The sequence below is a fragment of the Lissotriton helveticus genome, chromosome 4_1, assembly GCF_964261635.1.
Source record: "Lissotriton helveticus chromosome 4_1, aLisHel1.1, whole genome shotgun sequence".
Classification (NCBI taxonomy): domain Eukaryota; kingdom Metazoa; phylum Chordata; class Amphibia; order Caudata; family Salamandridae; genus Lissotriton; species Lissotriton helveticus.
The window spans coordinates 1,402,370,930-1,402,397,958 of NC_136063.1; the positions used below are offsets into that span (position 1 = coordinate 1,402,370,930).

At 47.6% G+C, this 27,029-nt stretch overlaps 1 protein-coding gene across 1 annotated transcript in view; it reads right to left on the reverse strand.

The window, feature by feature from the left end:
• The window catches only part of LOC144829129 (tyrosyl-DNA phosphodiesterase 2-like), a 193,310-nt gene that overhangs the window by 60,379 nt on the left and 105,902 nt on the right, over positions 1–27,029 (reverse strand). Inside the window, exons 4-5 of the mRNA XM_078687950.1 lie at positions 14,889–14,980; positions 14,232–14,350 (exon numbers count right to left, since the gene is read on the reverse strand). Of these exons, the coding sequence (XP_078544076.1) occupies positions 14,232–14,350; positions 14,889–14,980 (211 nt within the window). The remainder of the gene's footprint in view (positions 1–14,231; positions 14,351–14,888; positions 14,981–27,029) is intronic.

The window sequence follows — 27,029 nt, forward strand, 5'->3', positions numbered from 1 at the left end:
GGACAAATAAGGAGGGTCCAATAGTTCCGATTCTGGGGGGTATGTCAACAGTGCCCTCTATAACCCCGGTCCAACCCTCTTAACAGGAGTTAATCATCCGCTCTTTAATTCAGCCTGTGACAAACCCACTGCTGCAACCTCCCAAGGGTTATTCAAGGACCTGACCCCATCCTCTACTAGATCCGACAGAGACTGTATTGAAAAGAGGGGGAGAAAAGGATTGCCATACGAGATTGTCCCTTCCCCCAGCGGCTTCCCCCATGTCATAATATTGGCAAATGTTCCTAAATTACACAGCACCCAACAGGAGACCACAGATCAATTGATGACCAAATCATGCTATTGGATTAGTAAATATGTGGGGGTTAGGAGGGAAATGTCGCACATTTTAATGACAAGAAGAGTGGGTTGGGTAGGGGATTCAAAGAAATCCATTGAGGGTGACTGTGTGGTGGTCAATTTTAATTCACACCAATTCGTTTGGCTTCCGACTGGGCCTTCATCACATACAAAATGTTTACATTACCGCTGGCCTTCTTATACAAACTAGTCCGAACTAGTCAGAACTATTTCTGGGGACAAGATCCTCCGGGCCCCCCCTATTGTCCCCGCCCTGGGTCCCAATCCTTCCCCTTAGGCCAACCCCCTATTCCCCTCTCCACTTATAACATAGTTAATGTTTTAACAGACTTAGAAGGCTGTGATTAACAGAGGATGAACAGGAGAACTCCCACTCCTGTTTAAGGTTCTATTTCTCTAGGATCAGAAATTACCATGCCCTTGACTGCAATACGCGATCAGTTTGCTGGACTGAGTTCCAAATTGTCTGACCCTGATTTGCTAAAAATTGTTACCCTCTACGATCTGACCAGGCCAATTAATTTAGAGGGCTATCGCTCTTTCCACACAGCTGCCCCTCCGTCTAAGCCATGGCGAGCCAGGGAGGGATACTGACTTTGTTGAAAAACACCCTAAGACTAGAATTCCTGTCGTATTACAATGCTTCATCCTATTATCACCTATTACATCTAAAAGGTCCAGGTGATGACAGTCCTTCTAGTCAATTTTTATAATAACAATTTCTCCGGTGACATGAAAAAGTTTGTAGACCAGTTAGAAGAAGAAATCAACACCCTTTTTAACATGTTAAAACAGACCCCAAAGCTTTTATATATAGGTGACTTTAAAGTACATTGCTGTCATCTTTCAAAGTTAGTAGCATGCGGTATAATCGATGAGGCTGGCAAGCCTTTATTCCATTTCAAATATAAGTCTTATGGAGAAGGCCTGAACAGATTCCCTATGACCCATAACTTAGAGATCTAGTACTCCATATATTTAAGTTTAGGTACATTGCAAAACACATTTGGCACACCTGCACATGTTTAACTATTGATTATATAATTATATCGGAACCTCTCAAAAAATCAATTTCCAAACTTGAAATCTAATATTTAAATTTTAGCGCTCCTGCTGCCATTATAAGTCCATTGGATTGGGCAGGAATCCATTTGGAGCAGCTGAGGTATGTTAAACCCATGATAGTAAGGGGCAATGAGATTATCCTTAAATGGGCTACAATAGATAAATCATCCATTGTTCTGACCATGGTTGCAAATAGGCAAAACGATGATATGACCTGCCTAGAAGCGGGACTAGATACTATCCAGATAACCACAGCATTTGAACTGATATTAATTGAGATCAAAGACCTCTTACCTAGAGAAAAAAAACATTGGCAAAACAATAGGCCTCAGATGGTTCGAACAAGCTTGTACCAAGTCCCTATCAGTTTTACATCAAGCTCTCAGAACAACGCCCAGAGACATGGAACTAGTCAAGCTTCTCCGTATCCAATATAAAGTGGCCAGGAAGATCAGAATTAAAACCCTAAAGGAAGAAGCTTGGGAACAGTTGTACTTAGCCGCTATCTCAAAAAATGCCATGGACTTTTGGAGTATTATTAATGCTCCCGTTCTCAAGCCACCTTCAGCCCCAAGTCTGGACTGCCATGTGGATGAGGAACCCTGGGTTGCACTCTTCTTCCTAATATTTAACCCAAAAGCTGAAGGGGTGATTGCAGGCTCCCATTTCCTCCCTCGCTAAACCACTCCTGACATTTATTCATCATGAGATAAATGAAGCTCCTATGCAGTGCTCCAACAATAAAGCCCCTGGCCCAGATGGTACTCCTATAGATTTTTTCACTGACCAGCCAGACTTATAGGAACCGGTGCTGACAAATGTCTTTAACACAGTCGCCAAGGTGGGTCCACCAGACTCATGGAAGGAATCTATTTTAATTCCAATCTACAAGAAAAAAGACAAATCCAAGGCCAACAACTATAGCCCAATTTCATTGCTGGACAGCACAGCTAAACTCATGGGTAGGGTCTTACTGAACAGACTTGAGGAATGGGCTACTAACAACAACGTCCTGATTCCGGTCCAATATGGTTTTAAAAGGGGAATGGGCACGTAGGCTTCAATGCCTCAATTTGAGTCTTCTATTCGCCAAGTATACTCAAGCCAAGCCGGGAAGTTATACTTGGCTTTTATGGACTTAACAGCAGCATTTGACTCTGTTGTACATCACCATCTTTGGAGAACAATGCTAGAAATGGGCATTGAGGAGGAAATAATTTCCTTCATCAGGCAGCTTTATTCGCCAGCCTCGACTAGCGTCCGATACGGGATGCAGTTAGAGTGCACTAGGGCATTTCCAATCAACAGGTGTGTCCGACAGGGTTGCATACTCGCCTCATTTCTCTTTTCCATCTAAGACAATGGGGTGGAAGCTCCTCTGTCGGGCTCAACCCTAGAGTTCCTAAGATTAAAAATGTATGAACTTTCACGGGGGCGTGGCCAGCAACATGGCCGAGTAGGACGTGTGCCTGTGCTGCTCCGGCACCTTTCATCGATCCGACATACTGGATGGTGGCCTGAAGTCCCAAAACCCGATGCCCTTTAACCCTTGGGGTCCATAATCCCCCCTGACGACACTGAGTGCCGAGTGAGAGCCGCAGCGGGCCACTTCCAGAGCAGCGTAGACAGCCCCTAGGGCCTTGGAGCGGGACCCAAGATGGCGCCGCTGGGGCGCTGAAAAGAGAGGAGGCGCAGCTGGAGGTACTGCCGCATGCCGAGCACCTCAGGTGTGGAAAGGCGCATTCCTCCTGAGCAGCTGGGACCGTGGAAGAGAGCGGGGGCTCCAGCGGAACGTAGCATCGGTCCCGAGGAGCCGGCGAGCTATGCAGAGGAGGAGCGGATGCCGGACTTGGCCCACGGGCCGGACTGTTCTGGCCGAGTCTGGAGGTGAGGGCAGGCCCCGGGGAAAGCACTGAGCCGAGGCGATTCACGGCGTGAAGCGGCCGCCCCGCATGCCACCTGATCTCGCAGCGGGGAAGCAGCCTGGGCCCCAGGAGTGGAGAGACCGGGAGGTCTCCTGGAGCTGCGGCGGGAGTGAGGGGGGCTCGAGTGAACAGGTGGCCTACAGGGGGAGGGGGGGTCTCCACCCTCGCGGAGCGAAAGGGAGGCCCGGCGGGGCACATTCCCCCACCTCCTCGGGAGGGTCTGAGTCGAGAGAGGTCGCGGTGAAAGGCGGCCCGAACATTTTCCGGCGGCATTGAAAGGGCACAGCTCAGACCAGGGGCACATATCGCGCCTTCCTCCGAATACGGGCGCAGTGGTGAGAGGTGTATGGGACAGTTGAGATTGGCGATCTGAACTGGGGGCACACCGAATTCGCCCGCAACACCTCATATCCTGAACTGTAATATGAGCTGCAGAGGACTTGGCAAACCACACTGGACACAACCTGCTGTGATTTATAGCGGACCCTGAAGGGATTGGACAGCTGAGGGTACAGATTTCCCTATTTGCCCCCCCCCCCCCCCCCCCAATGTCTCATGTCCGGACACAGTTACCAGCTATAGCTGGAGCCCGGGAAGAGTGACCTGCTGAGCAGCCGGTGAGCAGCGGGTATTGGAGGGACTATTTGGAGGGGGATTGGCGAGTGGTGGGCCGCGGTGAGGGGCTGATCGGCGCTTGGACAGAGCAGTCCCTGCAGGGGGCGGCCCACGGAAGCGCATCATGGGAAAGAAGGACAAGGATCCTAAACCCCCCAGACAGGGAACACTGGATCGTTACACCATGACGGCCCCTCTGCCAGAAGATGACTCCTACTGTTGCTCGTTCGGACACAGCCCTTCTGATGAATGCCATACAAGCGTCCCATGAAGTCCTGGAGAACAAGATCAGAGAGGTGGGCACAGAAGTAACGTTCCTACGGCAAGACCTCCGAAATCTTGCGGAACGAGTAACGGAATCAGAAACTAGACTGGGGGAAGCTGAGGATACCATACAAGATATGAAGAAAGGTATGGCGGACCTTCAGTCCTCTCATAAGCAGCTTCTGTGGAAGGTGGATGATGCAGAAAACAGGGCAAGACGCAACAACCTCTGCTTCATGGGCTTTAGGGAAGGAATCGAAGGTACAAACATGGCGGAGTTCCTGCACTCTTGGCTACTACCCACTTTCCCAAAGGATATATTTTCGACTTGTTTCATCATAGAAAGGGCGCACCGAACGCTGCTGGCTAAGCCTCTGGCAGGAGCAAGACTTCGGCCAGTAATTGCTCGTATTCTGAATTTTTTGGACAGAGACATGATTCTAAGGGAAGCTAGAAAACTTGGGGAAATCCGCCTAGACAATGCCCAAATAATGATTTTCCCGGACTACAGCCAGGAAGTGCAGAGGCAGAGACGCTCCAACGACTCGGTTAAAGCTAAACTGAGAGACCTCCACATCCAGTACATGCTCTTATTCCCGGCAAAGCTAAAAGTGATATACAAGGAGAAAACACACTTTTTTCAAAACCCGGAAGAGGCAAGGCAGTGGCTGGAGGAACGTCCTCCGTTGACAAGACACACGAATGGGGTTCAAAAGGCAACAGCTATGGAGTGGCCCATTAAAGGCCCAAGAGGGTCGCCAAAAACGCAGAGATCGCGGCAGAGGCGTGGAAGCCGAAATTCGGATGCGACCCCATACCCCAAAACTGGACCTGTACGGTGGAGGCGGCGGAGTGCTGCCTCCCTTGACTCTAATCGGCCGACGGGATCCCGATTCAACTGCCTTGCGGAAAAAGCGCAATCAGAAGGGGAGGAGGAACCTCTGTGTTCCTCATTCAAAGGAGAAGAGTCAGAAGAGCATTCGCTGCATCCTTTGGTATGAAATAAATGCAATGGAGTACGAGACTACGCCAGAGACGGTGGCATCTCAGGAGGACACCCTGGACTCCAACTCGTGAAGGTGGGACAGTATTAGCTGACCAAGTACTGACTATGTTGCCATGGAGCATGCACGTTGGACATCCCCTCCAGTTTGCTTTGTTATTTTGGTCTAAATTTCTTTCTCGTTAGTGCCTGCTCTTGCTTCTACCTTTACATGTTCCTCTTTTAAAGGTTTAGAGCGAGTTTCTCTTATTTTCAGGGGTTGAGATTGGGCGGGCGACAGAAGTCCTTCACCTGAAAAGCTTTATCTCTGCCAGTCAGATGGAGATGAGACTGACGTGGAGTGGGAGGAGGGGAGTGGGGAGATATCAGGGGAGATTTAAATTGTTTCCGGGGAGGGGTGGGGGGAAGGATTGGATGAGTGCTGGGAGGGATTTACAGTTAACTTTTTAAGGCATGTCACAAACAGGAACAGTCCATACACCTGCGTACCACACACCCGACACCTGCCTTCACATGAGCGAGTCACGACTGATGTCTCCTGCAGTGGTGGGTATCCCTCAGACGGTTGCGCAAGACAGTGGCTATGTCAAAATCCTTACATGGAACGTGAACGGCCTGGGCAACAAGATAAAAAGGGGGTTGGTTATGTCCTACGTTAGGAGGGTAGCTCCAGACATAGTCTTGCTGCAGGAGACCCACCTGCACGGTACGCGATGCGGGTTCCTGGCGAGGGGGTCGTATAAGGTTCTGGCCCATGCTGGGTACACGTCAGGCTCTAGAGGGGTTGCTATCCTGATTAAGAAAGCCCCCCCTTTTGCAGCTATTCAGACATAGACGGACTCGCAGGGTACATATGTGGGGATAACGGGAACATGGGGGCGCCAGAAGATCACGATAATCTCTGTCTACGCACCACCGAAACTGCATGCTAGAACCCTAGCTGGTCTAGCTGATATCCTCCTGAACACACCAGACACACTACACGTGGTGGGTGGGGACTTCAATGATGTTATGTACTCTCCACTAGACAGGTCAAGAGATCAGCCTGACGCCCAAGCACCGACCCCACTGTCGAGGAGGATTGACACACTAGGACTGACAGATGCCTGGCGGTGGCTACACCCAAACACCAAAATGTACCATTATTTCTCAGGGGCACACAAGGTGTATTCAAGATTGGATTATGTCTTCCTTCCCCGCCATGCTTTTAGCATAGAGGATAAAGCAGAATATCAAGCACGAGGAATCTCGGACCACTCACCTCTTCTGGTGAGACTGGGGATGAGACACAGGACAGAGGGCAGGGGCTGGCGTCTGACGGCATGGGACCTCCTGAACAAGGACTTGTTGCGGGGACTTAGGGCAGACACAAAGGTATACTTCACAGACAATTTAGGATCGATACAATCAGGGGTGATTTTATGGGAAGCTTTTAAAACGGTCATGCGAGAAAGAGACCAGAATAGGATAACATGGGAAAAGAGGAGAATGCATGACGAACTACACGATCTGGAAACTCGTATTTTGGAACTAGAGCGGAGGCACGTGGTAGATCGTGACGCGCAGACTCTTAGATTACTAGTGGGTAACAACAACAGTACAAGGTCCTAGTGACAGATGAAGGTAAAACACAGGCACAGGCGACCCTACATAGACTGTATGATGTAGGGGATAAGTCTGGAATACTCCTGGCGTGGTTGAGTCGTAGAGAGCAGGATGCTCGATGGGTGGAACAAGTGACGGACGGGCAGGGCCATATTAGGCGGACCGATGTCCATATAGCTCAGGCATTCGCTGATTACTATGAGTTCTACAAGGCCAGAGACCTAGGCGCGACCGCTGATGTAATGCTGTATCTGGACAGCATTGAAACCCCCATTTTAACTGATAAAGATCGGTTGAGCCTTGAAGAAGAGATAACGGTAATGGAGGTTAGGGAGGCCTTAGCTAGACTTCGCCCGGGGGAAATCCACCGGTACGAATGCGTTCCCCGCTGAATTCTTTTAAAAACGGCCAATCTACTTAGCAACCACCTGCTGGCCTTGTTCTCGGGGGCGGTCCAAGAGGGCACGCTGCCACCAGACCTACGTATGGCCACAATTATACCCATCTATAAACAAGGTAAACCGCCCGAGGAATGCGCATCATACCGCCTCATTTCTCTTCTGAATGTGGAGGTTAATCTCCTGGCGACGATTTTGGCACTTCAACTGCGACAGGTGATTCCAGATCTGGTCCACTTGGATCAGACAGGCTTCCTGCCAGACAGGGCAACCAGGTTAAATCTGAGGAGAACCCATAACTGGCTGATGGAGGTGTGTGACCGCCAAGATCCCCACATGTTCCTGTCTTTGGACGCGGAAAAAGCGTTCGACGCTGTACATTGGCCCTTCCTGGAGGGAGTATTGATTAAGTTTGGTTTTGGTCCCAAGTTTAGGAAGTGGGTGAACCTTCTTTATATAGACCCAAGAGCGAGGGTAAAGGTCAATGGGGTGTTATCAGCGGACTTCCTCATACAGAGAGGGACCCGCCAGGGGTGTCCCTATCCCCGTTATTGTTCGCCCTTACTATAGAGATAATGGCGTGCGAAATAAGACTGGACAGAGGGATAAGAGGGTTTAAAATTGAGCAGGCGGATACTTTGGAGGAGAAAATATCGCTCTATGCGTATGACATCCTCCTATATGTCACCCACCCAGCTGTTTCGATCCCACGGCTATTAACCCTATGGGCCGCTATGGCTCCCATTCAGGATACACGATAAATTGGCATAAGTCAATTCTGTATAGCCGCAGAGGGGGGGGGAGGTGTGGCCCACCTTGCCCGGCGCGCTCCAGGTCACGGGTGAAGGGTTTACATATCTGGGGATATACGTGACAAAGGATCGATCAATCTCGTATCAGAGAAACATTCAGTGAGTTCTCACAAATTTTGCTAGCGACGCAGTCAGATGGAAGACCCTCCCCCTCACCATTTTAGGCTGTGCCGCAATGTTCAAAATGATAACGCTGCCACGGTTTTTGTATGCCCTACAGAATGAGTATTTCCCCCTCCCCAACAGGTTTTTAAAGATATAAATGCCAAGCTCTGGTCATTGCTTTGGCTGGGGAAACAATCCAGGATAGCTCTAGAGACAATGCAGAGGAATCAGTATAACGGAGGGATCTCCTTGCCAAATATTGAAGCGTACTACTGGGCAGAACATTTATCGCCGATAAATGACTGGCTCCACGCCCCGGGTGATCACCCCACATATAAACTGGAGAGAGGGACAATGGCGCAACGAACCTGTTTGCACTATATATATATATGGAGGTAGAGGGAAGGAGAGACTACTCTCAGCAACGCGGGTAACTGTGGAGACGTGGGAGAGGGTGACCAAGATGATTGGCTGGACACACAAACCAATGAAACAGACCCCAATATGGCATTGCACATGGCTAAAGGAGCTGTATAAGCTGAAGGGGTTTTAAAGATGGGCTGACATTGGTATCACCGTTCTGGGAGATCTGCTGAAGAGGGGAGATCTGAATTCCTTTCAGGCTCTAAGGGTGGATTACTGACTGCATCATACTCAGTACTTGAAATACGCGCAATTACGTCACGCATGGAGGGCGGAGAAGGCGCTCACATGTCCCCTGCCAGAGTATGCCCAGCTTGAGGGCCGTCTACTGCAGGAGCACGTCCCGAGTAAACTAGTTTCCCTGACCTATAAAACTTTGATTAATAATATGCCTGACGGATTGGTGAAACATTGGAACTCAATCTGGGAGAGATGGACACACGCGGTTGGGAGACAGCCCTGATAAACCCCAGGGAGGTCGCAATAAAGTCTCGTCTTCGGCTCATACAATTTAAAATCCTCCATAGGGTCTACTACTATAGGCACCGATTGCACCGGATGGGGCGAGCTAGTGATGCTAACTGTCTAAGGTGTGGGTATGTGAAGGGAGACTTATCATACTATCTGGAATTGTCGTGTTATCCAGGAATACTGGGCCAAGATATTAAGTGAATTAAGTCAAATATTGGAAACGGCCGTCCCGGTGGAGCCTAAATTGGTTCTGTTTGGGAATAACGAATGAGGTGGATCTGAATCGCCGACTCTTGATTTTCCTTGCGCTAGCTTTAGTGGTGGCCAAGAGGGATGTGGCCCGGGCTTGGGGCTTTTCCATACCTCCTCAGCTAGATGAATGAAGAAGAGGCATGGATATCTACATGGCAGCGGAGAGGGTCACATACAAAGCTAGGGGTTGTCCCAAGAAGTTCAATAGAGTATGGGGGAAATGGAGACGATATCCTGGCTTGGACGGGGGACTGTGAGAGAAGGAGGACAGGCAACCCTGTTATCCCGGTACATGGGTGGGAGATCTTGGACGGATGTGTGCAATATAGAGACAGGTGGGGCATCACTGTATCAATGTGTAGTGTTTCTCGTGAGAATATGGAGGTGGCGGGTGGAGGGGGTAGGGTATGGAGGATTGATTCATGTGACATGCTTGTTATGTTTATGCATTTTAAAAAAGCAAATACAAATATATATATATTTTTAAAAGATTAAAAACATATGCACCCCAATCCTCCTCTACGCAGACGATGCAGTGTTAATCGACCGCACCGGCCGAGCCCTACAAAAGTTATTAGAAATCTATACAAATTACATGGGGAATTTGCAGTTAAAGACCAATGAGGCCAAGTCCTTTATTTTAATCACTGGCTGTAGGAATAGGAAGGCTCCAAGCTTCTATATAGCAGGCCAGAAAGTAGCCCAAACCGATGCCTTTCCCTACTTAGGGGTGACCTTTGACAGACAACTAACATGGTCCAATATGGTCTCCACAAGGTGCTTATTGTTAGAAAAAATATTATTGCCCTAAACTCTTTAACCAAAAAATTGGGAGCAAAACCTATTGATATGGTTAAAATAGTGTACACAGCCAAATCTGTCTCGGTAGCTAGGGCAGGCATCTGAGGTTATGCTAACTCCTCAGCTCTCCAGACCATTGAGGATATTTTCTGGAAAAAAATTAGTAGGCCTCCCCGTAAGTTGCTAAAATTTTACTTGTCACGGATGTTCCTTATATTATTGATACAATTAGCCTGTCTCCAATCATCTATGGCACTCTATTTGGAAAACATTACCCAGAAGTTAATAGAAGACTGCCTTTCCCTGGAACATGCCCATAGGATCCCATTGTTTAAATATTCTAATATAGTCTCTCCTCCCGTGATTTAGAGCACTTATTTGCTTCCCCCAGCGATTGCTCTAACATTACAAAACAGAATATTAAATCCAGTTTTCTTAAACATAGGGCAAATGAAAGACTGAAACGTAACCATTTAAAAATATCAGTAAAATCGTATCTAGAGGGACCGATTTTAAAGGAAGGGACATCCTCATACTTATTTACTGTGACAAGTTCATGTCACAGATTTTTTTTGATTGAATTTAATCCCCTGTATGTTGGCCCATCCTTCTGGAATTGTTTTTATTCATGATTTGCCGTCTTTTGCCTGTGACGGTGTTTCGGCTCAATCAAATATGCATATTTTTTTCTTTTGCAAATTTTATAAGGAACACTGGAAAAGATTCTTATTGCCCTTTATGCGTGAATATAATTTCCAACAATGTTGTGTAGGAATGTATTTTTTACAATCATTGCCTGATCCTCTTGTTTGTTACTCTGTGGTGTCTTTTTTAAATCCCATCATGGAAGACCAGGTGATTGTATAATACCCAAGAATGAATTGTAGTTTTCGTCCCAACCAGCTGGTTTTTATTGTCTGTTTAGCAATCATATATGTATTGGATGTTTTTAATGGATGTTTTTATTGATTTTTTGTATTTAAGATGGTTGTTTTTATTGTGCAAACCTGTACTTTGATGATCTTATTTTATAAGTATTGAATAAAGTGAATTGACTGACTGACTAAATACTGCTGTTTCTTTGACAAATGGCACTAGGTTGTTGCACAGATCTAGAGAATGGTTTCCTAACGGAGTGGAGGTTTTCGAGAGGTTAATTTGTTGGATATTTTGAAAAGGTCTAAAAATAAATTATCAATGCTAGTAATGCAAATTTAAAAATGTGCAGCTTTATGTTTACTGGAGAAAATCTGTTAGCTAGGGTGATCAACAGGAGATTGAGATTCATTATTCCACTTCTTTGACTGGGACTGAAAGCCCTGGAAGGTACCTGCATGGATTACCACGACATTGCATGTCCTAGAGGTAGGGAAATAGTTGGTTATGTTTTTATTGTATAGTGTACTAAATACCCAAGAGGGTATCCAACCGCTTGGGCAGGTGAGTGGTCCCCAAGGTGCTTAAAAACAAAAGCTAGGCCTTCGGCTTCTTGTGGAACTCAAGAAACGAGGAGTGGTTCTGATGTGTTGAGAGAGGTTGTTTCATGTTCTGAGTGCGAAGTAGGAGAATGAGAGATGTCCAGTTTTGCGGATGCGGGGAATGTGTGCAAGTGAGGCAGAGTGTAGGTTTCTGGTGAAAATGTATGGGCCCATTGAGTTGGTGATTTGAAGTTCTGAGATCAATGAGGATAAGATGTCAAGGCGGTCCCATAAGAATAGGTTTCTTGACTAAATACGTTACTTACATGGTAGTACTAAAGGGTGGATTGAGAAGCAGCTTTCTCTTTCCCAGAATTCCAATCTTAAATAACATTACCATAAACAGGGTCAACCTTCCACAATATAGTGGAATGGCAGATGTGCCCTCCCTTGTCCAGGATGAGCTCCAGAACCTAGACTCAATAGTTTGGGAAATACTTGAACTACAAATCATTTGGAGCCATAGTGGACTGGGAGCTAAAAGCATCCCAAGAAAATATGATTCATTCAAGGTCCTTATGGTACAGTATAGTGTAGCAAGTGAATAGGACTGGACAGGGCAAATTACATGTTTGTCTACGAAATCTTGTGTTCTCTCCTCAAAACATTTTTACCAAGCTGGCTATCTGGAGAACATTTGTCCTTCCAACCCCACAACTAGTCTCCTGGTCCTCAAGCAACCATGGGTTTTCACTGACATGAGAAGCAACATTTCAAGTTCCTATAATGTGGCCACATTTTTACAAACAGAAACATTAAATAGGGGATGCAGTTAAGGCCTTTTATGCTGATAGAAGCAGTGCCACCCTAGAATGGGACAAATGGCCATTTTTTTCCTGAGTTTTATATAGCGCAAACTCGACCGAAGGTATCAGGTATCGGAGCGCTCAACATGAGATACCAGTTGCGTTACAGCCGGACACATTCATTTTTGTTAGGCACGGGGAGATTATGTGATTTTCCCAGAATCACAGGATTTTGAACGACGCTGCCAAGACTCGAACCCTGTTTCCCAGATTAGAGGTTAACCGCCATTGCGGTCAGGTCACATCCTCTCCCCTACTTACTGCTCAATACTATTTTCTTTCACTCTAGCATTATCAGCCTCACCTTAAAAAGTCTCTGCAACCAAAAACTGGTCTCAACAAAGATCCAAATAAAAGGGAAGCTTATCACTGAAATTGTAGGCTCATTTGGAGTGAACCCATTTAAACCATCCCATTGCTCTGGTCATGGACAGATATTAACAACCTTTCATAAATGAGTTTTGGATTTTTCTGGGGAAATTATGCCTCGTTATTAATGATCTTATGCAGCCTGAGAGGTAAGTGTCTGTCACGGATTCCCTGGGGAGTGGGACCCACAAACCTCGTCTGATGTTGACGCATTAATCCTCATCCGTGCACAGGAATGGCCTGGCCCCTTTAAACCCGCTTGGGACCTATGGGAGGACGTACCTGGGAGCATGAGGTCGGACTCTCTCTTCCTATCGGAGGGCCCCGCTGGGATGGAAAGGGAAGAGCCAGAACCAGGAGACGCGCAAGCCGAAAAATGGACTGGGGAAGACGAATGTGGAAGAGAACCAGAGAAGCAGCTGCTGGATCCCGTGTGGTCCGGCGTTCCTGAAGCCCAGGAGAAGAAGCCAGAGAAGGACCCGACGCCAGGTGGCCAATGACCCCACACGTCGCCCCGCCACTCTCCAGGAGGAGTGTGGCTGGAGTAGGTACGTCGTCGTCTGCGGGGGCTTTTGTTTTCCCGGGGAGGGAACGGGTAGGTTTGTGAGAGTGGGCATCAATTCTCTTTACAGTTTTGAGCACAGGTGACGGAAGTCCGCGGTGACCCCCTAGCACTCCCCCTACCCTGGTCAAAAGCATCTCCCTTGAGTATTCCACTGTTCTGTGGTTTTTCTTTTCTTTTAACACTGTCCGGGATGTCTGCCTGCCAGAGCTGAGCCAACGCGGCGCATCGCAGAAGCTGTTCTGCTAATAGGATTCCACCGGACTGTAGAGACAATTCATTTTCCCTTCTCCTCGTCCAAGGTAACAATGGATGGACACTATTTCTTTATGAAGCACAGTACTCCCGGAGTAATAAACATCCACATTACTGAACATCCCGGGTCTCCTCCTCTTCATTCCTGACTCAACATTCCTTTATGATTCCAAACACTCAGAAGCCAGTGACCGTGTCGTACTGGCTTCTTTTACTATTTATAACCAGTCAAACCATCCTATAGGAAGAATATGGTGATTAACCAATGCAAAAGAGTCTCTCCAACAATCGTATCAGCAGTATACTGCTACAAGAAGTTGTTTTGTAATCTCTGCACTCTGATTTGAAGAGAGGATTTTAAGTCAAGTTACGGACACAAAGAAATTCTTTGCTACAGCGTTAAGAATATGCACAAGTCAGAATGATATTTAGCCCTCTTGAAAATACCATCATAGGCAAGAACAAATTGTTTTTTAAACTATAAATAATTTTACCCCCAGCTACTATAAGCAGGAAATAAAACAGCACACTTTAAAAACTTATATGAAGCCCAGATTGCGTGTGTGTGTAAAAGTTGAACATTGGGGCTCCACAAAAATACACAACCAAGGAAATGCCCTATAAAGGCACAGGGCTCGTCATTGCAATCATTAAGTACTCACATGAACAGTAAGGAGGTTTCTCATCATGGATGATGAAGGGAAAGGAGTTATTTCTTGACTGATCAATTTAACCTTAGATTTTTTCAACATAATGGCAGTAAAATAACCATCTTCGTTACCTAAAGAACAGGATAACACATTTAGCCTTCACTGAAAGACATATATTAGCAAGTTCTGACTTAACTCAGTATATACTCAGTATTCTGTGGCATGCAACAAATGGAATTTCCATGTTTAATCCTCTCTATCGTACTGCCTAAACAAAGCGAAGAAGTGCAGGATTTGATGAATGATTTATGGTAAGATGTTTATCTAAATGCTTGCCTCCTGTTGCTTGAGACTCAGGGAAATCAAAGTCTCTACCCCCCTACCTAGCTCACAGGAAGTTGCCCAGATATTTGCAACACGGATTTTGACACATCGCCTGTCGGCGTGTAGCAGAACTGGCGCATCGACCCAGTTGAGGAAATAAAATGGACGCATCGGAATCAGCACTTTGCCACCTGAGATCGACGCATCGGAGAGCGTATCGCTGCCGCTACAGCTTGGCACCCATCTTGAGAACCGATGCATCACCTTCTAAGATTCTCTCTACCCAAATTAAAATTGATGACAGTGACCATTAAAGAAAAGGCAGTTCATGATGTATGTTCATACCTGGAATGATGGTGTAGCTTACTGCTCTCTTCTCCAGGTAGGCAAGGTAAGGAGGAATGACTTCTTGCAGAAAAACGATATCTGGACTGTATCTAAACAGATAGATATATATATATATATATATATATATATATCGAGGCAAGAACAACAGGTTGAAGTAAGGTTAGCATGCCATTCAGTTACCAATTCATTAACAAGCACATACACAACACCATACTTATAAGTATATTGTATTTGTGACTTATAATGATGACATGAATTTTAGAGAATTAATTATTAAAGCTACATGACTGAAGTATTAAAACATCACCACAACTGTTGCAGACACTTATTGGTTGCAATATCATATGCTACAAGAAAGACGTTTACACATAGAGTAGGCAGAATATCATGAAAGTATTGGATGCATTTCAAGTACACAATAATGTTCAGTGTAGCTAGAAACAAGCAACTGAGAAGCTATGAAACAGGATTTAATATATCCCTCATATTGTTATAACCCGGCATCACAGTGGTTTACTTGTTAATTTGAATTGAGCAGCTCACTGTTTGCGAGTGCTGCATGTTAATGGTGAAAACAGAGTGCAAATTACATTAGCCACTGAGCTGATTTACCTACTGTTTCAAGGAGATCATAGCCAATATCTGGTTTGTTGTAATTGTGGAAAACTGTTTCAAAATCAGGAAAGACAGATTTCCCAGTTTATTAGTGTGCCTTTGAATACGCCGAGTACACAACTATGCAGGTCTGCCTAGGTCAAGACCTTTACTTTTTGAAGAATATATTTAAGACAGGCATCTAAGAGGTTTTATGTCAGCCTCTTTCTTCCATTAGCTTATTTGGCTGAGGGGCCTTCAGTCTGAACTTGAGGCACTGTCAGTTACATTTTGGATCAGTAAATAGGGACTATTTTAGTTTCCTGCTTGTGTGGGTGTATTCTTTCACCTACATTGGAATGCACGTGAGACTATTTGCCAGCTCATCAGGCAATGCAGTTTCACAATTTCGATTACTTAAGTGACACGTGCACTTATATTAATACAACAATAATTTTTCATTATAGCATCCATTATCACACTTCAGGAAATATCATATGGTGAAAATAATTGATAATCTGTACAAATTATCATTGGTTATAAAACTGGGGGTGGTTAGCTGAAAAAACGTTTTTCATTAAAAGTTACATTCATACAAATTGATTTGAATGCCAAATATAATAATACATTGCAACAATTGAACACTTAAAAGTCTCTCTACTAAAGATAGTTAAGCTTTAATACTAAAATCCCACAATCAAAAAGAATAATGAACTAAAAATTAACTGGTGCTTTTCACTTGAAATATTTCCCATAAAAAAAAAAAAGATAAAGGAGAAGATAAAACAGGGTCAAATGTGAAGACCCAAAAAAAAACTATCCTAAACAATCAATACAGCAAGAGCGAAAATGTCGGCGAACTGAGATTTCTGCACCTCGTGCTAGTTTCAATTAAATCTCAAATCCTGCGCCCCATGTCACGGCATCAGCCGTCAAGGGACGCCTCTGTGGTCCAGACCCTATACACAAACATGGGGTGGGGGTGCGCTAGTGAATAAAGTCCAGAGATTGGTAACGTTTTCAATAAAGTCTTTATTCTCAATATTGATTTTCCATATGGTAAACACGTAGTTCAAAATGCATAAAGAAGATTTCTGCACAATTAGCATTTACAAGAACATTCATACAGATGAGGATGTTAGTCAACTAATATTGTGTGTGCTCGAGCTTACAGAAATGCTAATCAGGGCTCATTGAAAGACCACAGTTCATTCTTCAAAAGCAAAATCCAAGACTATTTTAAGTGGCTTTCTAAGAGCTATGGATGAGGTTAGGTCCCTTTGTGAAAGGTATTTGTGCAGAGGGACGTGACTCGGCAAAAAATGTTTTAATTCAAAATGAAATCTGCAGAACAAATTTAAGAATGAAATGTGGCTGGGATAAATGACTGAGCAAGCAGGACTTAACAACAATAATTTAATAGTAAGGAATATTATTACATGTATTTGAAATTATGAATTATTAGGTGAGTTTTCGGTTTGTGGCAGTAAAGGTCATTAAAAAAACAATCCTCATGCATGGCACTTCTCTCTTAAATATTTTTCTTTACTCTCACTTCAAATGCTTTCTTATGGCTTGCAAGCTAATTTTGTAGTAAGCGTTCCAGCGTATCCTTCAGGAGGCATATATGTGCAGTTGAAATTAGAACAAGCACTGTTGTTTGTCTGTGTGCATATACTTGCATAGTGAATCCAGGAGGACACACAACAGCCACTCACACACATTCTACTTTCACCAGGACAGAATGTTTTCTAAGTATCTCAACATCAATCACCTAATGAGTTAAGATGAAGAACAGAAAGAATACTTGTGTATATATTACCAAATTCTTTGCTCACTGGTGATGCAGCATGGGTACGTTTTTTTTAGGTATCTAAATTAAGGCACCTATGTCTGCTACCAAAGCCAAAAGTATTCTCGGAGGCCGCAGATATGATACACTTCTCTTTGTTCCCCAGTAGCACTGTCATCACAGCAGAAAGGTCAAGATCGGATCCGAGTGATAAAATGGCATTCCACAAATGGAAACCTTACCCAAAGGAAATGGCGGTCATCCCCTTCTTTTGAAGACTAGCATACGCTGCATAAACACTAGAAACTTTCGAAATAGAACCGTTTGAAAGTCACAATTATTGCTATGGGATAGCTTTGTAACAACAACTGAAACCATAGCCATTTAGGAACTAATTTATGGCCTCTATCTTTAGGTCTACATCCAAAGACATATTACTCGAGTCATGATTTCTTTACACTGGCAGCCTGTAAGAAAAGTAAACTTTTCAATACCAGGGCAGATTTATCAAAATCTGTCACAGTGCAGCAAGACACCTTGCTGAGCTGCATTGTGCGACAGGGAGAGGGCAGGAATGCGCCGTATTTAACATTATATGGTGCATTCCTGTCCTCTTTGTGGTGGCTCACTATGTACTCCCTAGCACCAATGCAGGCAGGATTGTTTTTGTGCAGTAAGGGGCTACTTCCTGCACAAAACAATCCTCTGAGGCTTGTTCCTCTTCCTATGTGTGCTGCAGGATGCGGAACACATACAGAGAGGCAAACATATTTCTCCTCGTTACACCTCCTCTGGGAGGGCGTAGCATTTTGACTCCTTCCCAGGTCTACCAGTCATGGTAAATTTGGAAATATGCGAAATCCATGGGTGGGTGCGTGGGAACACCTATGTACCACCTCCTTAAGGCAATGTAACGGCAAGCGGTCACTTGTACTGCCATGTGTTACTCCAGATTTACCAAGCCAAGCTGGGCCATGCAAGGTGGCCTTGCGTGGCAAGAAAATCCCATTCTAGGTTTTCCTTCCCTCGCGTAGCACAAATCCAATGTGAAACCTTTGATAAACATGCCCCAATGTACCTAATCCATAGGGCAATGTTTAATTTCCGTTGTTCTCCACTTGGTGGGAACAGCGGCTGCTTGATCTATGCAAGAAAGGTATCTGGCTAAATTCTGCAAATTGTAAAATATTTGGGGGTTTTAAGTCGAGCCTAGCGGCAGCGCGCATCCACTGCTTACTCTGCGAGGCATGCAGTAGTCGAGTATGCTGTGTAAGCCTCGCCTTCTATCCGCCCATACTTTTAATTGGCTGGTGTCATTGTCGTTGGTAAATGCTGGCTTCCCATTTTCTATGAGGCTTGTTAGTCCCCCCCTTGTTACCGCCCTGTCTCCATTTGGTACCGCCCATGAGGACTCGATCTTTTACTGTGTCCTAACTCAGGAGCTTTCAATACCAGTTTAGAAAACTATTTACTTCATTAGGGGACACAGCACGCACGGGGTGCCAGCTTAGTTAATGGTGGCCTCTTCCTAACCTAACTTGCATTTCTTTTGAACTTTTAAGTACGGTCTGTTCCCGCTGAATCAATACAGAAGTCCTTTGTTACCCCTCTAATGCAGCCCCCTCCCAACTCTCATATGCCTGTGCGCCTTTATTTATTTATTAGCTATCCCGTGAGCTTGAGGTCGCTCATCTCCTAGACTGAAATATCACCCTCGTCCCCCCGCTTCTTATTTCAAAGAGCGTGCCTTTTAACACGCCAGCTGACTCGTCTTCTTCGCTGCCTACTCCTCCCCCCCGCTAACAACTCTGAGAAGGGCTTGAACACAGTGTTGAGCCCTCAGAGGGTCGCCAGCTGTTTCCTGTCGGAGTGGGGTTACGTTTGTATGCTGCCAACAATCAAAATGACACCTCAATAAAATGATCAATGAACGCATCCTCTCAAACTGTACACCAGTCGTGGCTCGCGGAGGTGGGGGGTGTCGCGGGGGAGGGGGGGGGTGTCGCGGGGGGGGGGGGGGGACGGGTGTCGCGGGGGGGAGACGGGTCGCGCGCGGGGGGGGGGGCGACGGGGGGGAATAACGTAGAACGTAGAATGGAAAACCCCAGAGGAGAGCGGCCGAGAGCAATGGCCGCAGTCTAGAGGTGCTCCGAAAGACCCGTGGCACTGAAGAACGACATAGCCCACGGATCTGCATACATTTCGGCGGAAACGGCGTGCCGTGCTGCCGGGCGCTAGTGAGGGGTTGCTGAGCCATGGACCCCGAGTGAAAGAGATCGGGTCGTCGAGGGGACAGGGGACCGGCCCACGCAAAATGGCGGCGATAGAAGATACGACAGGAGCCGCCTGTGACCTAAAGCGGACTTGCCTACCTGCTTGCTCCCACAAACTCAGGTCGCTGACAGCGCAGGAGACGCGTGGCGAAGGGCTGCTAGGAACCCTCCGAGGTTTTCTTCGGAATGGCACGGAGGTACAGTGGGGCCGGCCCCGGGGGAAGCTGCAAATTTAGGCCCCGGCTTTGGGGCCTACCGTCGGCAAATACTGGGCACGAGGCTCGGAGTGCCTGGAACCGGAGTGCTGCGGGCAATCCCTCCCTCCCCCCTCCCCATCATCGACATTATACCTGCATGGTGGGGGGCGGAGATGCCCCGGATGGCGTGAGAGGACCATGAGACTGGCTCCCGGTGAGCGGAGGTGCCGGAAGTGAAGGGTGAACAGCGCCGCAAAGGGCCCCCTCCCCGCCTGCATCTTACTGAACTTGCCAGCCTGACTGCGAGGGGGAAGAGTTGTGGAGGGCTGCTGTACACCCTCGGAGGTGCGCTTCGGAGAGTCACAGAGGAGAGGAAGGCCCGCCCCGGGGGGCAGCTATAAATTGAGGCCCGGGCCTCGGGGCCTACTTTCAGCAAAGTGCTGGGCACAGTGTTCTGAGTGCTGGGGGCCGAGGTGCTACGTGCCATCTTTCCCTCCCCCTCCTCATTGGCAACTAACCCTATCACACCTGCGTGGAGGAGAGCGGAGGTGCCCCGCGCGGCACGGGAGGGCCTCGTGACTGGCTCCCGGTGGTGACGGAAGTGGACAGAGGTGGTGGGACACCAAAGAGCGACAAAAGGATGTGACACGCACTGGCCCTCCCCCCACTATCGACGCTAGGGCCGCCTGGATGTGGGATAGAGGTGGCAGCGCCGACTAAGACTGACATAAGGCCTGCTTGAGCTTGCTGCCATACATCGGGATCACTTAACTGGGCTTGTAATACTGAGAGAGCGGACCGGAGGGTGACTGGCAACAGTGGCCCTGGGGTGAGGGTGCACCTCTCCCCCTTCCCCCTGTGATCGGATGCGACCATAGACACCCTTCTGCTTCCAGGTGCAATTGCTGGGGTGCTGTTGTTCAGTATCGTGACGGGTGACATCTTTGATGTGTGACGCAGCGGTGAAGGGGACTGTGGACACTCTTTGTGTTTGGGGCAGAGACTGGTATGGCCCTTGTACAGCGAAAGAACCAAGGTACAGCAGCGTGGGATCACTTTATGTTTGCGCTTCCGTCTCAGAGCCCTCCTCTGGGGGACGGTGTTGTCGAATGCATGGAACTGCCTGTCCCTCCCTCCCTGAAACGTGGCGTTTATTGGGGACACTCTGTTTGATCTTGACCAGTGACGTTGAGCTGTTCGTCTGCTGCCCTGTACCGCACGACCTGCTCTGAAGTGCAGGTGTGGCCAGATTACGAATGTACCCGGCGGATATCGCTGATATATTTTGAGGCAAAACCTGCTATTGAAAAGTGTTACTGAGCGCCGGGGCACCACGGACAGTCCGAAGTGCAAACTGTCGCCCCTGACGATCTGTAGGTTAACATAGCAGGCTGCAGGAACTGTTGGTGTACGTGCTCCTAGTTTGTCCTATATGCCGTCGAGGAAGATGGCTACAGGAGGCAGAGGTTCCAAGAGCGCCCCTCAGGCGCAATTGGCCAAATTCACCTGGACCAAGGGAGGTGACAAAGGAGACTCGCCTAGACTGAATAAAGATAACGCTGCGGTGTCGCCATCCCCGATCAAGGAGCCTACGCTCCACGAAGTCATGGCGGCCATAGGAGGCATGCGCACGTCAATGGACTCTGTCACAACGGAGGTTTCCCTGCTTCGTGCAGACTTCAAACAAATGAACGAAAAAGTGAAGGAACTCAAGGTGGTAATGGCGCCGCTACAGGAGGATACTTCTGAACTGCAGCGACAGGTGTCGGACTTGGAGAAGAAACAGACCCGCATGGCGCAGCAGTTGGACAATTATGAAGGGAGAGCTCGTCGGAACAACATACGAATCCTCGGAGTTCCGGAAAAAGCAGAAGGGCCTGCGGCGGACCTCTTTGTGGAAGAGCTGATCACGAAACACTTAAAACCGAAGGCTCTCTCCACTTATTTCTCCATTGAACGAGCCCATAGGGTGCCCGGCGGTCGCCCCAAGCTGGGGGCTCAACCTAGACCCCTAATTGCAAGAGTTTTTAATTTTCGAGACAGAGACAACATCTTACAGGCGTCCAGAGCGGGTCCTCCGCTGAAGATAGACAACTATGAGGTCACTTTCTTTCCTGATTTCACAGCACGGGTTCAGGCACAGAGGCGCAGCTTCCAGGCAGTGAAACGGGAGCTGCGTAGCAGAGAAATCAAATATGCTATGCTCTTCCCGGCCTAATTAAGAGTAGAAAGGAACGATAAACCCTGGTTTTTTGACTCTCCAGAAGCAACATGGGAATGGCTGGAGGGGTGGACGAGAGTCGGCGACATGAAAAGTACCTGCCGCGACAAGGCGGACCGGAAGAGAGGTGAAGAACCTGGTGACTCAGCGACTGAGAATGCGTTGGAGGCCAGTGAACTGGACGAGCAGGGATGAGTAACATTAATCATCACCAGAAGGGCCCACTCCTGACACAGGTAATGGGCGGGGGGTGGAGCTGAAGGGTCGGGCGGGATCAGATGGAGGGGCATATAATTTTTAGGGGTGCCGGAACCCAGTGTTCCAGATATGTAACAGGTCAGATTTATGGTTTAACGTAGACATGTTATGATAATGTTCTAAAGGCTGTGTCTTATAATATCAAGTACTGTTTTACTGAAGCCACTGTAGGTGCCACGGGTCGGCATCACCTCTGCAAGTTAAGCACGGGTAGGGAACATATAGGCACTCTGCCATGTTGGGGGGTGGGCAGTTCGAGGTCCACGGGCAGGGGAGCAGGGTGGGGGGTGGAGGGGAGTTGGGTAGGGGTTTTCGAGACAATGCACTCTGATGTTATGGACTACTGTGAAAATGTACAAATTCAGATTACAGTGTTGGAGAGGGGACGGGCTGGTTGCACTCTGTTCTGTGCTTTAGTTTTGGGCTATACTTCAAGGATAGGGGCGAGCAAGTGCGTGACTCAGTGTTGAGCTTTCAGGGATGTTTTGAACGTGATGGCAAACGAGGTCTTGGATGACAAGCTAGCAGATGATACTGCCCCGGTCCTGGCCCCAGTGTCCCCTTTAACCCTGGTCACCTGGAATGTACGCGGTTTGGGAGATAAAATTAAGAGGGGATTGGTGTTGCAATATGTACGTAGGGCAGCCCCAGCATTGGTATTGCTTCAAGAGATGCATTTGGTGGGGTCGACATGTTATGTTATGTTATGTTATACGGAATTTGTTAAGCGCACGGGCACCCAGAGGTTTCATGGCGCTGACATGTAGGGCTCTGGATCGGTGGGGATACGCGATGGCAGTGCATTCTGAGTTTTCCTCCGGCTCCAGGAGGGTGGGAATCCTGATACGTAAACGCTTTCCTGTGATAGTACAGCAGGTATGGAAAGATGCACAAAGACAGTTTGCAGTTATTTCCTGCTTGTGGGAGGGAAAGAGGTTCAATGTGGTATCGGTGTACATTCCACCTGCCCTTCATTCAGTCACTCTCCCCGCCCTCAGTGCATTTCTACTGACGCTGCCGGAGGGCGAGCTCATACTGGGCGGAGATTTTAATGCGGTTCTAGACGATGGACTTGACCGCCACCCCAGCAGGGTGACAGGGCAGCATAAATTGCGGCTGACTGGCTATGTAGAGGCTATGGGTCTTACAGATGGGTGGAGGTTTAAACACCCCGGGGATCTAGGCTACACCTTCTATTCCGGGGTACACAATAGTCTCTCACGTATTGATCATTTTTTGTCTCTGCAGACAGCTTGCCCCATATAACTGAGATAAAGATAGGCTCGAGGGGTATCTCGGATCATTCCCCAGTCTCCATGATATACTCCTCTTATGTGAAAGTCTGGAGGCGCATCTTCCCAATTTCGCCTCATTATTTACAAATTCCGCAAATTAGAAAAGACCTGGTCACGGCTACAAAATGCTACTTCCAAGAAAATATTGCTTCCGTTGACTCGCCGGGTGTCCTGTGGGAAGCATACAAAACAGTGCTAAGGGGCCAGGCTATAGCCTCCATAACGGGTCATAAACGGACTGTGCAAGAAGACCTTAGAGTACTAGAGTACGACCTGGACGTTTTACAATCCAAACATGATCTTGATCCTACTGAGGAGGCTGCGCGCCAGTTGCGCCTTAAACAGGCTGAATTTACGGAGTATCAGCGGGTGCAGGTTAGACAGTGACTTATGCGCACTCAACATATTATATACGAGGCTGGAGATAAGGCGGGGAGACTTTTGGCATGGCTGAAAAAGAAAGACAGGGCCCAGAGGACGATAGCGCAGCTTCGCAATGCCGACGGTAAGGTAAACACTACCCCTATGGATATAGTAGACACCATGGCCACTTATTACGAAGAGGTTTACACCCCCTCCTCCTGTATGTCATCTGAGGAGGCACAGACCTACATTAAGGATATCCAAATGCCCTCCCTTTCGGACTCCGACGCCGAACTGTTGGAGTCGGACTTTACGACAGATGAGGTCCTAGGTGCTATTTATTCTTTGCAGTAAGGCAAGGCCATGGGGCGGAATGGGGTCCCCATAGAACTTTACAAGCGCGTCTCTGATCACGTGGCTCCGCACCTGTTGCGAATGTTTGAAGACAGCTTGGCTAAGGGGGAATTGCCCCAAGATCAGCGGACGGCTACGATTATAGCCATACCGAAACCTGGCAAACCTCCGGACGAATGTACATCATATCGTCCTATTTCATTATTAAATGCGGAGGCGAAAATACTGGCCAAAATGATAGCTGTACGACTAACCCCACACTTAGAGATGCTTATTCACCCGGATCAATCCAGATTTATGCTGAACAGGAGCACTGCTCAAGTTAAGACGAGTCCATGCGGTGTTGGCGCAGATCGCGGCTCTGTCAGAACCGGCGTGATCCTTTCTTTAGATGCACGAATGGCCTTCGACATGGTCGAGTGGCTGTATCTATTTGCGGTATTGCGACATTTAGGCTTTGGACCAAAGTTTTGTGCTTGGGTGAAACTCCTGTATACAAATCCGCTTGCACATGTTGTAGCCAACGGCCATATTTCCAGGGACTTCCGGCTGGGCCGTGATACGCGTCAGGGATGCCCCTTATCGCCACTGCTTTTCGCATTGATCTTGGAGCCGGTGGCAGCATGGATACGGTGGGACCCCATGATAAGGGGTCTCAGCTGGACTGAGTCTTGGGAGGACCGCATATCGCTATATGCCGATGATATCCTTCTTTACTTAACTCTTCCTAGGAGTTCACTCATAGTTCTTCTTAACATTTGTGAGATTTTTGGGCGAGCCTCAGGATATACAATCAACTGGTCCAAGTCGGTGTTGTTTGTCCTTAAGGGGCCCCCACCGCGCCTTCCGGATGGCTGCCCCCTGGTGATCACTGATGGACCCTTTAAATATCTAGGGGTGTGGGTGACACCTAGTCAGGAGATCTTTTACCACTGCAATTTACTACCCCCACTTGAGTGATTCCGCACGGATGGGAGGCATTGGCACACCCTACCACTGACCCTTTTAGGCAAAGCGGCGCTATTTAAAATGATGACATTACCACAATTGCTGTATATCCTGGAAAATACTCCGTTTCTCGTGCCTCAAAAATATTTTACGTCCATAAACGCATTGGTTTCTGGTCTCCTTTGGGGGGACAAACCAGCGCGCATTTCCCGGCAAAAGTTGGTTCGGGGGTGGTTCGATGGAGGCATAGCGCTCCCAGATATCCAATTGTATTACTGGGCAGCCCAACTAAAGACTATAAATCACTGGCTCCACGCTCCGCAGACTGAGCCAGCGTTCAAGGCGGATAGATACGACCTAGGGGGCGGAGGAGTGATGGCTGCACTCTATGACCCCAGAGGTGCGGCGGCCCTGCTGGGCCCTACGGCTCACACAGTAAAGTTATGGTACCTGGCTTCTGCTCGCCTTAAACGTAAAGACACGATCACGCAGATGACGCCACTCTGGGCGTCGCGACGCCTCGCCCGTCTCTGTAATAGTAAGGGATTTGAGGCCTTGGACCAGATAGGCATATCGATGGTTGGAGACCTCTACAGGCGTGGTGCAATCCTCACCTTTGACCAGCTAGCGGCCCAATTCAACTTGGTACAGGCGGAACGTTTCCGCTACCTACAAATCAGTCATGCCCTCAAGTCTGTGCTTCCGATTGAAGGAAAGCTACCAGAATCCACTCCTTTAGAAGATAGACTGCTTACGGAGCACATGCTGAAAAAGGTGACCTCGTTGGTCTACCGTAAGTTGGTCAACAATATGCTTGACCCATGGAAAGACTTAGAGCGGCCTGGACAGTGGAGATAGGTGAATTTGATGAGTCTGACTGGCAGGCCGCACTCTCCTCTCCTCAGGAGGTCGCTGTGCCGTCGCGGCTCAAACTGATACAATTGAAAGTCTTACATCAAGTATATTATACTAGGGTCACACTATACAGGAGAGGTAGAATCACACATCAGTACTGTTTGAGAGGCTGCTGGGAGGTGGGGACATTCTACCATACTATCAGGGATTGCCCATTGATTGTTTGTTTCTGGTCCAAGGTTATGCGGACTATATCACAAGTGGTTCACATTTCGCTACTCCCTGAACCACGCCGCTGTTTGTTGAACATTTGGGAGCCTAATGAGCTTAGTAACCCCCTACGAGATTGGGCCACGCTTGGTATTATGTACGCTAAACGAAATGTGGCTAGGGCCTGGGGGTCTCCCGTGTTACTGGCGCTTAGTGCCTGGAGTACAGATCTGGACTCAGCGATGGTTGCCGAAAAGGCGGTATATTTGAATCTGAAGAGTCCGCGAAAGTGGGCCAAAATTTGGGGAGCTTGGAATGAATATAGAGGGCATATTTGTGAACCACCTCAGATGTATAGTGATACTGATTCGGAATGATAAAGAGAGGGGACGAGATAATCGTGGAACGGGGTGTTTTTATTGAACTGATGTCATGATTTCATTACTGTTGTCTCCTTGAAATACTATGCTGGGTCCACTATGTTTCGCCTTCCTAATCGTGTTCTATTGATATGTACAATGACAACCTTGAAAATGCCGATTGTTTACTTTTCACAACAATAAAAATTGTTTCAAAAAGAAAACCCCAGAGGACCTGCCTGCCTTCCTCGACTAAAAGACTGGGACTCCCAAGAGCAGTGGTTCTGCTCAAAAAGCAACACCCCTGGTGCCAGCCAGGAACCGCGAATCCATCCCACTCTGCACCCGCCGAGCCCAGCCTGTGCCCGAGTGGACAAAGACCCTGAGGACGTCACCCCGGCGATTGTGATTTGAAATCC